Here is a 16,810-nt window from a genome sequence, read left to right on the forward strand (position 1 = left end):
ACCCCAGATTGCTTACTTTTTGTGCGTACGTACCATCTTTCATTTACTTCACATATAGTTCCATTTTACAAAGCATAAAAGTGTTAGAGTAGGTGATAAGTAAGTCAACTCGTGGTTTGAACTTTATTGACTGTTGTGTTTATTTTAATAATAGTTGGGTTTAACGTTAAATACGTAAATGTGAATAATTTTAAACACCCTATGGATGTTTTAATCATACGATGCCCATGAAACTTTTTGAATGTCAAAACTAAAAATTTGAAACTTCACCTGTTCGTTGGGTGCGAGAAGATGGTAATCCAACAAAAATAACAAAATTTGAATCCATAAAAAATCTCCCATTATCAAAAATAATTTATTAACCCGTGGAGTGTGTGTGTATATGTATACCGGTGGATACAATGCGTCTAGCACATTAATATGAAACCCAAGAAATAGTCATAAACGCCTGCTAGATCTTTCTTTTTTTCCTGAACTAAAGATTATATAAATCCAACAAAGATTCACTCAAAAGTATCATCACTACATCTATCTATTCTAAATATACACATATGATTGTATAGAGAAACAAATAACAGATTTAGAAATGACTTGTCAAAATTCTGCAGCACCAAAATTTGACGAGTCCGGCAAAGATGAAAGCACGAGGAAGAAGAAGCAGAAAGTTTCATTCTTGAAACTATTTGCATTTGCAGATGGGTACGATTACTTGTTGATGTTGGTGGGATCAGTCGGTGCTTGTGTCCATGGTGCTTCTGTTCCAATCTTCTTCATTTTCTTTGGAAAGATGATTAATATCATCGGTCTGGCTTATCTTTTCCCCAAAGAAGCTTCTCATCAAGTTGGCATGGTATGTTCTTCCACAATATGCTCAATTCTATCTGCATGTTTAGAGGAAATTTTTCGAAAAACAACGTTTGTTAAACTTTCTTTTTTTTGAAAATTAAATGTAATTAAATATACTCGATCTGGGAAGATTTATTTTGCGAATAATCTCATTTTTAGCGGTGAAATGCATTTAGAATCATAATATTATTTTGAAAATACTTTTAATTTTCTTGGTGGAAATTTTTCTTATTTATATATTAATTAAAAATTAATAAAAAGACGCAATAGAACATGCACGCGAATCATGTGAGAGGACACGGGTTTCTTACAACATATTCAAAATCATGTTACAAGTAGTTTTGAACATCAGAGAATTCTAAATCATGTATTCCTCTCTTGCACACATAATATCCTATCCATAATTAGAGATCAAATAATTAAAGTTTTAAAATTACCATGATATAATTATATCCTATCCATAATTAGAGATCAAATAATTAAAATTTTAAAATTACCATGATATAATACTAGCTGCGGAAGTGTGCGAGTTAAATTTGGTTGGATAATTCTTCTAAAATGAAAATTTACACCTCACTAAAGTCACTAGTTATATGATATCTTATATTTTAGAAACTCACGGCTTACTTGAATTTCCCTTGTTTCAACAACCATGAATGCAGTGGACCCAAAATTAGTTTTATGAAAATACATTTCGTGTGCAAATAACAAGAGATGTCCACGTAACAAGGAGATAAAGACCCGTCGTTTGATGTTTTACCAAAAGTTATAGTTAATAGTAACAATGTAATTCTAATATTTTAAAACTTACAACTGCTCAAGCGCCACAGTTTAACTTGTTGTATGCACGATGAACATGCATTCGGGTGATTTATATATATATATATCGCTGATTTTGCAGTATGCTTTGGATTTTGTGTATCTGAGCATAGCGATACTGTTTTCATCTTGGACAGGTAATGATAGAATCTGTCTCATTATATTTATATATTTACTACTAAACATAATAAATCATATGGAAAGAACGAGTCTGTCCCTTCACTAAAATCCTTATATATCTGCAGAGGTGGCGTTTTGGATGCATTCAGGGGAGAGACAAGCAGCCAAAATGAGAATGGCGTACGTGAGATCAATGCTAAATCAAGATATCAGCCTTTTCGACACTTAAGCTTCCACTTGAGATATCATTTCTGCCATTACAACCGATATTATTGTCGTCCAGGATGCCATTTCCGAAAAGGTAACACCTATCTTCTTTTATTTTCTCTGCCAAAAATGTAAATTTCTTAAATGGGATGGTCTATTTTCCATTTTCTGTTCTTTTTTTTTTTTCCCATATGACCCGACGTAACGTTCATTAACTTATGCGGTCCATTCATTCTACTTTCCCTCGAATTGCTTTTAACTTTTTTCTTCAAATATTAAATAGGCTAGCCGTATTATTGAGACCTTTTCTTCCAACATATAAACTAAATAGGATAATATCCAATCCACACACACGTGTATATACCAACAACAAACCACGTCGTGTGTGTAAAATAATGACGATTATATATATAAATTATGATTATTAATAAATCGAGTTGAGTCATAAAATTTGTTATAGTTTTTAATTATTGTTTGAATAATGATAATTTACTTATATTAAATATTTAATTTGTAAAGATAATATGTTAATTTTTAAAATAAATTAAATATTGTAATTATAAGTAAATTATATGAAAAATATTACTTATCTAAATTGATGAAGTATTTTTTATAAAAAATAATTAGTCTTACAAAGTCGAACTATTATATATATATATATTATTTTATTAAAGTTGAGGACATGATAGTAATCATTTAGGAAAGACATCAACTTTTTCTCAAAACTTTACTTTTATATGATACTAATATTACACTTTTGTTTTGTTTTGTTTTTTTAATTTCAACACACAGTGGACCGCCCATACGGCCCACTGCCCCGATCGACCCAAGGCTATCCCGATCTTGGGCTCCCTCAAAGGGGCCTTTTCCCTCACGGGCTTTCCATAAGCGTCGTACGGGTTACTCATAGGATATCCCCCTCCCTACCAAGTGGTTTCTTTCGCCTCCTACTAGCTCAATTGGTACCAGGACTCTTGATATCAATGTACTTATCCTACAGGTAATGGGATCGAGTCCTTTGGTACCAGGACTCTTGATATCAATGTACTCATCCTACAGATCATGGGATCGAGTCCTGGGGAGGCGAAAGAAACCCCTTGGTAGGGAGGGGGAGATCCTATGAGTAACTCGTACGACGCCTATGGAAAGCCCGTGAGGGAAAAGGCCCCTTCGAGGGAGCCCAAGATCAGGATAGCCTTGGGTCGATCGGGGCAGTGGGCCGTATGGGCGGTTCACTGGGCCTGTAAAGGGTCGTTACATTTATTTTTATTTTTTTTATTTTAACAATTCAAATATCAATTTAGTCCATCCATAATTTGTCAAATTTCACTTTAGTCCATCAATAATAATAAAAAGACTGTACATATACGCATCATGTAGAATAACCAATATATATAATGAATATATTGAGCCAAGCTATATTTAATTAGTTTGTTGTGTGTAGTTACATGTCCTTATATTCGATTCAATGATTTATAAGAATTGGATCTCATCTCCGCTACGTGTACTACGTTGCCCCGTTGAATCTTTTGCCACTGCATTTAATTACGGGGGTTGGGTGGGGGATACCCATGCAGTTGTATATTTGTCAGAAACTTGATTATATTGCATGCTTTTTTTTTTTTTTTTTTAATTGAATTTTCTTTAACAGTAACTCTATTATTTTTTATTTTTTATTTTACTTCATGTCACTAACATACCATACCGTACATATAAAATATAATTAATGTGTCCATAATTGATAGTAGAATCTATATTATTATATTAAATAAGCATGATTGCTCAACTCATATTATTGAAAAATATCACCGAATGAGTTTGATATATTCTCTCAAACTGGAGAATATTTCGTTTTCCGACATTTATGCTATTGTTTAGTTGTCTGTATATGCTTTTTTTACGCTTAATTGGATATTTCCAATATGCTTACGAAATTCTTAGTCCTTCGAGTATGCATAAATGTCGGGCCAAATATCCCCACCACATCAACCACGACGTTTAAAGTTGGACTCTAGCTGATAGGATCCTTGTGAGTATTGAGAACTTGCGCCTTCTATTGTTCAAATTACAGATATATCTTCTTTGATTTGAAAATTACAGATATATCTTCTTTGATTCAAATCGTATTCTCACCTCTACACTCAAAAGATCTAGCAACAAGAATAACGGAAAGAACATGATTGAAAACAACCGACCCTCCGAAGGACTCGTCTTTGGCAAACCAATTGAAGACAACCGATAAAGGCCACAAAATAGAACTTTGATAAATTTGATTTTAAAGAACACACGAAATTAACGTGCACAAGTGTTTCTTTTTTTAAAAAAAAAACAACTTGAAAACTTCGAAAATTCCACTCTTGAAAGCAAAATAAAATACTTTTTATTGTCTTACAATGATGCAGTATATATAGAAATGTGGTCACGGTCCATCCCACTTGTGATATTGTCCGCTTTGGATCGAGGCCTCACGGCCTTAAAACGCGTCACAACGTGCGGCGTGTCGGCAATATGAGCATTAAATGGACGAGTCAACAAAGATTGGCATTTTTGACTCAGATAGAAAGGAACGCGTTTTATACGCGGTAGGATGCGTTCAGACGGAACGCGTTTTTAACGCGTTTTCACACTGACAGGAAGTTCTATAAATAGAGCTCCATTCCTTCATTCTGAAATCATCCCTTCTTCGAGTTTTCTCTCATCTTATAAGCATTTGAGTGCTTAGTTCTATAATATTTGTGAGGTGTTTTTTCTCCTGTATTAAGAGAGTGTGTGTTCTCTTTGGAAACACAGTGAGTGAGTTGTACACCACAAAATATTATAGTGAAAATTCTTTTCATCTTGCCCGTGGTTTTTATCCTAATAATTTTTAGGGGTTTTCTACGTAAATCTCGGTGTCCAGTTTATTCTTTATTTTCGGGTTTTATTATCTTGAATTATCGCAAGTGGGACCAACAAGTGGTATCAGAGCCATGGTTTAAAATTTCTTAAAAATTCTGAGTATGCTCTGTGGTTGCAGCCTAGACTGATCTTCCACATCAGAAAAGATTTTTTGAGATTTTTTATTTAAGGCAGAATTATTTTGTCCAGTCTACTAAAATTGTTGTAGACATAATGGCGGGAAGGTACGAGTTAGCAAAGTTCAACGGAAGCAATTTTATGCTGTGAAAAATAAAGATATAAAGAGTTTTAAGAAAAGAGAATTGATTGGCGGCTATTGGAGATAGACCGGTGGAGATTAAGGATGATGGAAAGTGGAATGAGATGAACGACAACGTTGTTGCCAATTTACAATTGGCTATAGCAGACGAAGTATTGTCAAGTATCTCTGAGATAAAAACAGCAAAAGTTATCTGGGATACTCTGACAAAGATGTACAAGGTCAAGTCGCTACACAACATGATTTTCCTAAAGAGAAGACTTTATACTCTTCGGATGATGGAATCCTCATCGATGACCGACCATATCAACACACTAAATACTCTATTTGCCCAATTCATTTTCATGGGGCATAAAATAGGGGAAAATGAACGTGCAGAGCTTCTACTTTAGAGTCTACTAGATTCATATGATCAACTTATCATCAACATTACCAACAATATTCTTATGGGCTTTCTAAGATTCGATGATGTCTTAACTGCGGTTATCGGTGAAGAAAGCCGGCGCAAGAATGAAGAAGATAGGTTGGTAACATCGAAGCAGGCGAAAGCTTTACCGATGATAAGAGGAAGATTTATGGACCGTGACTCCAGTGGGAGCCAAAGACGAGGTAGATCAAAGTCGAGAAGTAAGAAGAAAAATATTTACTGCTTTAAATGTGGCGGTAAAGAGCACTTCAAGAAAGAGTGTACGAGTATCGACAAGAGTTCTCAAGGAAATGTGGCCAGTACTTCAGGCAGTGGTGAAGTATTATTCAGTGAAGCAGCAACAGTTGCAGAAGACAGGCGCAAATTTTGTGACACATGGATTATGGATTCAGGAGCGACGTGGCACATGACGTCTCGGAGAGAATGGTTTAACCATTATGAACCAGTCTCAGGAGGATCTGTGTTCATGTAAAATGATCATGCCTTGGAAATCGCTGGGGTCGGTAATATCAAAATTAAAATGTTTGATGGCTCTATTCGCACCATACAGGAGGTACGACATGTGAAAGGACTGACGAAAAATCTTTTGTCCTTGGGGCAATTGGATGACATCGGGTGCAAAACTCGTATCGAGAACGGGATAATGAAAATTGTGAAAGGCGCGCTTGTGGTTATGAAGGCGGAAAATGTTGCTGCAAATCTTTATGTACTTTTGGGAGAAACACACAAGGAGACAGAACTAGTTGTTGCATCAAATGGTTCAGGAGAAAAATTAACAATGTTATGGCATAGAAAGCTCGGGCATATGTCAGAACGGGGGTTAAAAATTCTCTCAGAACGGAAGCTGTTTCCGGGACTTATAAAAGTGTCATTACCCTTTTGTGAGCATTGTGTTACCAGTAAACAACACAGATTAAAGTGTGTCACTTCTACTGCCAAGAGCAAAAGCATATTGGAGCTGATTCATTCGGATGTTTGGCAAGCACCGGTTGTATCCCTAGGAGGAGCGAGATACTTTGTCTCGTTCATTGATGATTTCTCTAGGAGATGTTGGGTGTATCCAATCAAGAAGAAATCAGATGTTTTTCCAGATCTTCAAAGATTTCAAAGCGCGGGTTGAACTTGATTTTGAGAAGAAAATCAAGTGTCTGAGGACTGACAATGGAGGAGAATATACCAGTGACGAGTCTGATGCATATTGTCAACATGAGGGCATCAAAAGACAATTCACGACGGCTTACACACCTCAACAAAATGGAGTGGCGGAGCGGATGAACAGAACCTTGTTGGACAGAACAAGAGCTATGTTGAGAACTGCGGGTCTAGACAAGTCATTTTGGGCGGAAGCAGTCAAAACCGCTTGTTATATTATCAATCGTTCTTCTTCAGTGGCGATTGATCTGAAGACTCCGATGGAGATGTGGACTGGGAAGCCAACAGATTATTCTCATTTTCATACATTTGGAAGTCCGGTGTACGTTCTGTACAATGAGCAAGAAAGATCGAAGTTTGATTCAAAATCCAGAAAATGTATCTTCTTGGGTTATGCTGACGGAATAAAGGGGTTTCACTTGTGGGATCCAGAAAATGTATTTTCTTGGGTTATACTGACGGAATAAAGGGGTTTCGCTTGTGGAATCCTACTGTCCACAAGCTTGTCATCAGCATGGATGTTATCTTCGAGGAAGATAAAGTAAAGAGAGACAAAGGCACAACGAATTCAGAAACTACTATATTTCAGGTGGAAAATAAGACGGATGAAGGTCAAATTTCTTGTGAAGCAGTACCAGAGCACGAAGAACAAGAACAAGAACATGTTGAGTCTGAAGTTTTCAATGTGAGGCAGTCAACTCGAGACAGAAGACCACCAGGTTGGCTTTCAGATTATGTCACTGAAAGTAATATTGCATATTGTCTATTATCAGAGGATGGTGAGCTATCGAGTTTCCACGAAGCTACTCAAAGCTCGGATGTATTCTTGTGGATGATAGCAATGCAAGAAGAATTGGAGGCATTAGACAAGAATAAAACTTGGGATCTTGTTACACTACCACGAGGAAGGAAAGCCATTGGAAACAGATGGGTCTATAAGATCAAGCGTGAAGGCAATAAACAAGTGGAGCGGTATCGTGCTAGATTGGTCGTAAAAGGGTATGCTCAGAAAGAAGACATTGACTTCAGTGAGATATTTTCTCCTGTAGTTCGACTTACAACAGTCAGAATAGTGTTGGCATTGTGTGTGGTGTTTGACCTACATCTAGAACAACTAGATGTGAAAACGGCGTTTCTTCATGGAGATCTTGAAGAAGAAATCTATATGCTCCAACCAGAAGGTTTTGCGGAAAAAGACAAAGAGATTTGGTTTGCAGGTTGAACAAATCTCTGTACGGTCTCAAACAGGTGCCGAGGTGTTGGTACAAGAGATTTGATTCCTATATCATGAGCCTTGGATACAACAGACTGAGTGCAGACCCTTGTACGTATTTCAAGAGGTCTAGTGATTATTATATTATTTTGTTGTTGTATGTGGACAACATGTTGGTAGCAGGTCCCAACAAAGATCATGTCCAAGGATTGAAGGCACAATTGGCTAGGGAATTTGATATGAAGGACTTGGGACTAGAAAACAAGATTCTAGGGATGCAAGTTAACCGAGACATAAGTAACAGAAAGATTTGGCTTTCCCAGAAAAATTATTTGAAGAAAGTCTTGCAACGCTTCAACATGCAAGATAGTAAGCCAATTTCGCCCCCTCTTCCTGCTAACTTCAAGTTATCCTCCGAGATGTGTCCTAGCAGTGAAGCAGAAAGGATTGAGATGTCTCGAGTACCATATACATTAGCAGTGAGAAGTTTGATGTTCGCCATGATCTGTACAAGACCGGACATTGCTCAAGCAGTGGGAGCAGTTAGTCGGTATATGGCGAATCCTGGAAGAGAGCATTGGAGCACTGTTAAGAGGATCCTTAGATACATTAAGGGTACTTCGAATGCTGCATTATGTTATGGAGGATCGGATTTTACACTTAGTGGCTATGTCGATTCAGATTATGCATGTGATCCTGATAAGAAGAAATCTACTACTGGTTATGTATTTACACTTGCAGGAGGAGCAGTAAGCTGGGTTTCAAAACTGCAGACAGTTGTGGCGTTATCTACAACAGAGGCAGAATATATGGCATCTACTCAAGCTCGCAAGGAGGTAATATGGATTAAAAGGTTATTGGAGGAGATCGGGCACAAACAAAAGAATGTTCCTTTGTTTTGTGACAGTCAGAGTGCCTTGCATATTGCAAGGAATCCAGCCTTTCATTCCAGGGAAACACATTGGAGTACAATTTCACTTTGTGCGGGAAGTAGTAGAAGAAGGAAGCGTGGATATGCAGAAGATCCATACGAAGGACAACATAGCTGATTTTCTGACCAAGCCAGTGAACACTGATAAGTTTGAGGGGTGTAGATCCTCAAGTGGTCTAGCAGAAACGTAAGCAGCAGTGAATGGCAAGATTGAAAGGATGTGTGGAGATGTGTTTGATTCTCAATCAAATCTCCAAGTGGGAGAAATGTCGGCAATATGAGCATTAAATGGACGAGTCAACAAAGGTTGGCATTTTTGACTCAGATAGAAAGGAACGCGTTTTATACGCGGTAAGATGCGTTCAGACGGAACGCGTTTTTAACGTGTTTTCACACTGACAGGAAGTTCTATAAATAGAGCTTTATTCCTTCATTCTGAAATCATCCCTTCTTCGAGTTTTCTCTCATCTTATAAGCATTTGAGTGTTTAGTTCTATAATATTTGTGAGGTGTTTGTTCTCCTGTATTAAGAGAGTGTGTGTTCTCTTTGGAAACACGGTGAGTGAGTTGTACACCACAAAATATTATAGTGGAAATTCTTTTCATCTTGCCCGTGGTTTTTACCCTAATAATTTTTAGGGGTTTTCCACGTAAATCTCGGTGTCTAGTTTATTCTTTATTTTCGGGTTTTATTATCTCGAATTACCGCAAGTGGGACCAACACGGCGTCCACACACTGGCTCTCATACCAAATGTCACGGCCCAGCCTGGTGACGCTTCCACACACTAGCTCTCATATCATATGTCACGGCCCAGCCTGGTGATGCGTTTTAAGGCCGTGAAGTCTCGGGCCAAAGCGGACAATATCACAAGTGGGTTGAGCCGTGACAAATGTAGACTATAAGTTTCCTTGTTAGACTCCATCAAAATTTTCTTATCTAGACTCTCCTTGTTTAAGGTAACTTAGGGTTTCTTTCTATAAGGAAACTTGGCATCTGCTCAATACTTTATAGACTAATTAATAAATCAAATAAGTTAAGAATGAATGAAAAAACATAAAAATTCGAAATTCTAAAAGAATCCAAAATTTGAAACTACTAAGATTGCAAAAGATGTTATCTTCTTGGCCCAACTCGTACACTCCCAACTTGGACTTCATGCATGTTGATTTTTTTGTGCTTGAATAATATACATAGCTCTTCCTTATGGACATCTAATTTGATCCAAAGATGTAGATGTTTCTTTTAAGTCCATCCTAATCCCATAAAGTGCTTCCTTGAATCTTTCGGAACTTTCGCTTGTTATTGGGCCGATGATAGCTCCAATGAGTCTCATGCATCCCTATGCACACGTCCAAGTCGTCCATCATCGCCATGCACTTCCATGATCACATCACAAGCAGACTCGTTTTTATTCGATCATCGTTCTCGTGGAAAAATGACTGACACTAATCAATATAAGAGATCCATGCATCATCCGTTATATATAGTATCATTATTTAAATAAAATAAGTTGATCAACAATGATTATATATGGCTGATTTAATTAATGAAATGACAAATGAATGCAGGTGGGGAATTTCTTGCATTATTTCGTCCGTTTCATCGCAGGATTTGCTATTGGTTTCCATAGCGTTTGGCAAATAAGTTTGGTAACACTTTCAATAGTGCCAATGACTGCATTTGCTGGCGGACTCTATGCTTATGTTGCAACTGGCCTTATTGCAAGCGCCCGAAAATCATATGTCAAAGCTGGAGAAACTGCTGAAGAGGTATGCACCTAACAAACAGAGTCTCGGGATGGAAGATATATAACAAATTACACAGTTCAATTATCATGCTGGGACAGGAAAGTTGATCATATACCTAACGTCATTTTCTATAAAATACGGGTTACTTGGCCTAACTCCATGCACCACTTACTACTAACTAATCTTGGTTAATTTGCATGGCATACATGTTAATGTCCTAGGAGAGATGATGCACAATAGATCCTACATTTACATCATTAATTTTGATGCAATTTTTCAGGCAATTGGTAATGTCCGAACAGTTCAAGCATTTGTGGGTGAAGATAAAGCCGTTAAATCATACTCAATGTCTCTATTGAACACTTACAAATATGGGAAGAAAGCAGGGCTGGCCAAGGGACTTGGACTCGGGACTTTGCAATGCGTCCTATTCCTATCGTGGTCGCTCCTCGTTTGGTTCACTAGCATGGTAGTTCATAAAAATATCGCCAATGGAGGAGAGTCTTTCACCACGATGATCAATGTTGTTATAGCTGGCTTGTAAGATTTTTGATTCTCGCTCTTTGATATTTAGTTATAAGAGAGATTACAAACTCAAAACGTTAGTTTATTAGGAGGGAGAAGAACCCTTTCAATTCATTAGCTAATCCACAATAACTATCTTTGTTCACGCCCAATGCCTAACACGATATTGCTTAGAATTTTATGAAATGAGGAGACAAAAATACGTACCAGACATTTTTCTTTAGTGATCATTTATGGTTAAGCTACATTGTATGATAATCATGCAAGAAAATTAAATTCTTATGTATCAATATTCAGATCACTTGGGCAAGCGGCACCTAATGTTACATCGTTTATTCGGGCCAAGACGGCAGCATATTCTATTTTCCAGATGATTGAGAGAAACACAATGAGTAAAAGCAGCTCCAAGAATGGAAGGAAACTGCACAACGTAGAAGGCCACATCCAATTCAAGAATGTCACATTCAGCTATCCATCCAGGCCAGATGTGCTGATTTTCGACAAGCTCTGTTTGGATTTTCCATCAGGAAAGATTGTAGCCCTGGTGGGAGGAAGCGGATCGGGTAAAAGCACCGTCATATCTCTGATAGAACGCTTCTATGAGCCCCTACAAGGAAACATACTATTAGATGGAAACGATATTAGGGAGTTGGATTTAAAGTGGTTAAGGCAGCAGATTGGTTTGGTAAATCAAGAACCGGCTCTTTTTGCCACAACGATAAGAGACAATATTCAATACGGGAAAAACGATGCTACCATTGAAGAGATCACTAGTGCAGCAAAGCTTGCAGATGCCATTGAGTTCATCAACAACCTTCCTGATAGATTTGAAACACAGGTACCCCTTTTGGTAATCCAGACATTTTTCGGCCATTGATTGGTTATGCTTTACTATAAAAATCAAAGATGATATTTTAGGTCGGCGAACGAGGAATACAACTATCCGGTGGACAGAAACAAAGAATTGCACTAGCACGTGCCACAGTAAAAAATCCGTCAATCTTGTTGTTGGATGAAGCTACCAGCGCACTCGATGCTGATTCAGAAAAGAGCGTGCAGGAGGCTCTTGATCATGTGATGGTCGGAAGGACGACAGTCGTGGTGGCACATCGTCTGTCGACAATTAGAAATGCTGATATTATAGCTGTCGTACAAGACGGTGCTATAGTAGAAACTGGAAGCCATGAAGACCTCATCTCAAGACCAGATAGTGCTTACTCTTCACTCGTTCAACTTCATGAAACCGCTTCATTACTTCGCCTTCCTTCAGTCCGCGATTCGACAGGAAGACCTCTCAGGTTAGAGTTTCACACACTCGATTAAGTGTTAATGATCAATCTCTGGATGAACATTCAATGTTTTTGTGATAGCAACTGTCCTCATTCATCTGTGTGGCCACCTATCTGGCACCACGGTCGACATATATATCACAAAAAATATCACTTTATGTCTTTTTCTTTTCCTGTTTTCGTCATTAGGCACTCAAGCGGTGCAAACATCAGATTGTCGCGGGAATCATTCCAAAAGACAGCAAGAAGTCTAAGTTCAAGTTTTCATTCCGAGAAGTCTGTAAGCAAATATGGTGGTGACGAGAATGCCAGAGTGACAAGTATTTCTTTAAGAAGGTTATATTCCATGGCTCGCCCTGATTGGGTTTATGGGATACTTGGGACAATAGGTGCGTTCATAGTCGGTGCACAGATGCCACTTTTTGCTATCGGAGTCACTCAAGCTCTAGTAGCTTATTACATGGACTGGGACGCAACACGTCATGAAATCAAGAAAATCTCATTGCTCTTCTGTGGAGGTGGTGTATTAACCCTCATTGTTCACGGCCTTACGTATTTCTGTTTCGGGATCATGGGAGAACGCCTTACTCTTCGCCTTAGAAAAAAAATGTTCAAGGGTATGTTCATCATCACGATAACAGCTAAGTTAATAGTTATTCCATTGAACTGAAAATTAATCATATTTCATGCTTAATAAACAGCTTATGTTGTCCCTTGCGATATTTCGGCTTCATCTCCATAACTTATTTTACTTCTTGGCAGCTATGTTGAGAAATGAGATGGGATGGTTCGATGATGTGAACAACACGAGCACGATGCTTGCATCCCAACTAGAAAGTGAGGCTAGTTTGTTGCGAACGTTAGTGGTTGATCGATCCACCATTCTTTTACAGAATGTCGGTTTAGTTGTGACTTCATTCATCATCGCCTTCATCTTGAACTGGAGACTCACACTCGTAATCATAGCTATGTATCCTCTTGTTATCAGCGGTCATATTAGCGAGGTAGATATGATTTTTACTTATCATTTTGACATGAAAAATTAAAATATATGTGCGAGTGCAGTATATTCTCAGTGAAACTCTATGACCCTTTGGTATAGACGTATAGTGGACTGGGATTTATCCTCCTCTTTCCTTAGTTTTTCTTGGATTTGGAATTTTTCACAAAAAATTATTCTCACTGTCACTAGTCTATTTTTGTGTTTGTCATGTATTTTCATTGATAGATTATTTTTCATTTTGCTTTAGAGAATTTTCATGAACGGCTTCGGCGGTGACTTGAGCAAAGCGTATCTCAAAGCAAACATGCTTGCTGGTGAAGCTGTGAGTAACATACGAACAGTTGCAGCATTTTGCTCCGACGAGAAGGTTCTAGATCTTTACCAGAGAGAGCTTGTTGAACCATCTCGACATTCATTCCGCCGGGGTCAGGCTGCTGGGATATTTTATGGTGTTTCTCAATTTTTCATCTTCTCGTCCTATGGTCTTGCCTTGTGGTATGCTAATTTCACTAATTTATTACCATGTATTAAAATTATTTTAAACTCCAAAACATAGATGTTAAATGTCATTGTTATGAATGGTCTGTATATGTGGATGATGATGCTTATGATATATCAAATAATATAACCGAATAAAACTTTTTTCTAGGTATGGTTCTATCCTCATGGAGAAGGAGCTTTCAAGCTTTAAATCGGTCATGAAGACATTCATGATAATGATCATAACCGCCTTGTCGATGGGCGAGACGCTAGCTATGGCACCGGATATCTTAAAAGGAAACCAAAGGTTGGCATCAATATTTGAAGTACTGGATCGAAAGACGAAGATTGTAAATGATGTTGGAGAAGAGGTTTATGCGGTGGATGGTACAATTGATCTTCAGAACGTCGAGTTTAGCTATCCCTCAAGACCAAATGTTCTAATCTTCAAGGACTTTAACCTAACGGTGCATGCTGGAAAAAGCATGGCACTTGTAGGCCAAAGTGGTTCAGGGAAAAGTTCTGTGATCGCACTCATTCTAAGGTTCTATGATCCCACGTCAGGAAAAATCTTGATTGATGGTACTTAAAACTCGAGTCTAGTTTAATTTTATATTACAAGTATTTTTTTACTTTTAATCATGACATGACCTCTTGAAAACGCACATACAGGGAAAGACATCAAGACACTAAAACTCAAGTCATTGAGGAAACACATCGGCTTGGTGCAACAAGAACCGGCCCTCTTCGCCACGTCCATCTACGAGAACATTCTTTACGGAAAAGAGGGAGCTTCAGAGGATGAGGTGATCGAGTCAGCAAAACTTGCAAACGCCCATAACTTCATCAGTGCACTTCCCGAGGGATACTCGACTAGAGTTGGCGAACGAGGAGTTCAACTCTCGGGTGGCCAGAAACAAAGAGTAGCCATTGCAAGAGCTATTTTGAAGGAGCCTTCAATCTTGCTCTTGGATGAAGCTACTAGTGCCCTTGATGTTGAATCGGAACGTGTGGTTCAACATGCTTTGGATAGATTGATGAAGAACCAGACTACAGTTGTTGTGGCACATAGATTGTCGACCATTAAGAATGCTGATCTAATATGTGTGTTGCAAGATGGCAAGATTATAGAGCAAGGGACGCATTCTGGCCTTATGGAGAGTCAACATGGAGCTTATTTTAAATTGATTAATTTACAGCAACAACATTAACTTAACGACTATGAATTCGAAGACAACATTTATATCCTACTTCTCATTATGTATTTGACAAAACCATATATGTTTCTTTTAGAAATCCAAGTTTGTGTTCAAATTATTAGCATTCCTTATAAAAAAATAATAATAATTAAATAAAAGAATACACAAATTTATGTGAAAAACCCAAGAAGGATAACACCACCGCCACTACTGGAGATTGGAGAAAAAGGATAATTTGATGGCTTTTAAAATTTTAAACAAATACAATATATTTTTAGAATTTTTAAATATCTCAACGATAGATATTCACTCCTAAAAGCAATACCAAACGTAGTGGTGTGTATTTAATCCATAGTTTTGATGATTTTTAATGACTTTTTCTAATGATAGATTTTTATGAATTTAATAGATTTTATTGACTTTTACAGCATCTCACATATTTATAAACAGATTTACGTGGATTCATGTAAAAATTTTTGCAAGATTTTTATAGATTTTTGAGAAATTTTTTTTATAGAATTTTATAAATTTTGTACTTAATCATAACATATTATTTTTTATTAAATTCTTTGAATAAATAATTAATCGACATATATAATATATTCAGTTTGAAATAATTTTTCAATATTCATATTAATAAATAAATTTACTTATTTAAAAGTTTAATCATTTAATACTTACATGTGTATATATGTGGACTTGTATGCATGTGAAAAGAATATTATTTAGCATTGTATGGATATAATTTTGTATAAAAATATCATAGCTTAGATATTAATTGAAAATGCTTAAAAGAATTTAAAAAAATCATGATTGTTGCGAGGCTATTCAATTATTAAGAATTAAGCGACATTTTTTTGGATCATCTTTTATTATTATTGAATATTACATTAATTTGTATAAATCATAAATTAAAAATCACAAAATCAATTCTAGAATTCAAAATTTCCTATGATATTAAAATAAAAATTATTAAATGAACAATCAGCCAAAAAATAAAAAATTTTAAAAGGAAAAATGAAAATATATATAGAGACACATTTCGAAAATTTGAGAGAGTGATAGATATGGCTGTTCATCGGTCGGTTCGATTTTCGGTTTTTTATTTCGATTTTTTTGGTTTTCGGCAGTGTTCTAAAAAGCCCGCTTAAGCTTGGAGCTCGGCAAAAACGCCCCGCTTCGGAGAAAGCGGAAAAAACGGTGGTGTTTAATTAAGCGTGCTTAAGCACAATTAATCGCATCTATTTATTTTTAAATTTTTTTATTTTGAAGGTATGTCTTTTTATTTTAAAATAATAAATTAGGTTTATAATTTGGATGTTTGTTTTTTAATTTTAATTATGATTAAGCGTGTCTGATAATGATTTGACAAATATTTAACATTTTTAAAATGTTCTAGTTGCAAAAACAAATAAATATTGTAATTTTGATATTTTTATGATTTTATAAATATGAGAATTAATGCATCAGACTTAAATTTATCATATTTATGTATTATTTTATCTATTTATTGGTTTGAGATAATTACAATTACACTAAAGATAAAAAAACGTTTTTTCACGCTTAAGCCTGTGCTAATCTCGCTTAAGCTTGAAAAGCTTGGAGCTTGACATCCGCGCTTCGGGATGCTTCACGTTTTTTAGAACCTTGGTTTTCGGTTTTACAAATATATAATCTGATATCCGATCCATT

General features: G+C 36.6%; 1 protein-coding gene across 1 annotated transcript; it reads left to right on the forward strand.

Moving 5' to 3' along the window:
* The first annotated feature begins 398 nt into the window (after window positions 1–398).
* LOC140982738 (ABC transporter B family member 2-like) lies at window positions 399–15,182 on the forward strand. Its single transcript, XM_073449407.1, has 12 exons — window positions 399–850; window positions 1,748–1,802; window positions 1,911–2,086; window positions 10,443–10,643; window positions 10,903–11,162; window positions 11,445–11,985; window positions 12,066–12,445; window positions 12,626–13,053; window positions 13,199–13,440; window positions 13,687–13,934; window positions 14,089–14,501; window positions 14,592–15,182. Exons 4-12 carry the CDS (start codon window positions 10,545–10,547, stop codon window positions 15,128–15,130), a joined length of 3,150 nt encoding a protein of 1,049 aa, XP_073305508.1. The 5' UTR covers window positions 399–850; window positions 1,748–1,802; window positions 1,911–2,086; window positions 10,443–10,544; the 3' UTR covers window positions 15,131–15,182.
* Window positions 15,183–16,810: the final 1,628 nt, after the last annotated feature.

Source organism: Primulina huaijiensis, chromosome 8 (genome assembly GCF_012295235.1).
Source record: "Primulina huaijiensis isolate GDHJ02 chromosome 8, ASM1229523v2, whole genome shotgun sequence".
NCBI classification, from domain to species: domain Eukaryota; kingdom Viridiplantae; phylum Streptophyta; class Magnoliopsida; order Lamiales; family Gesneriaceae; genus Primulina; species Primulina huaijiensis.

Bases quoted from the DNA above. Each gene is read 5' to 3' on its own strand.
- LOC140982738 (XM_073449407.1), top strand. From the start codon at position 10,545: ATGACTGCATTTGCTGGCGGACTCTATGCTTATGTTGCAACTGGCCTT. The intron at 12,446-12,625 runs GTTAGAGTTTCA...TTTCGTCATTAG, and splicing joins TCGACAGGAAGACCTCTCAG to GCACTCAAGCGGTGCAAACA. The intron at 13,441-13,686 runs GTAGATATGATT...ATTTTGCTTTAG, and splicing joins TCAGCGGTCATATTAGCGAG to AGAATTTTCATGAACGGCTT.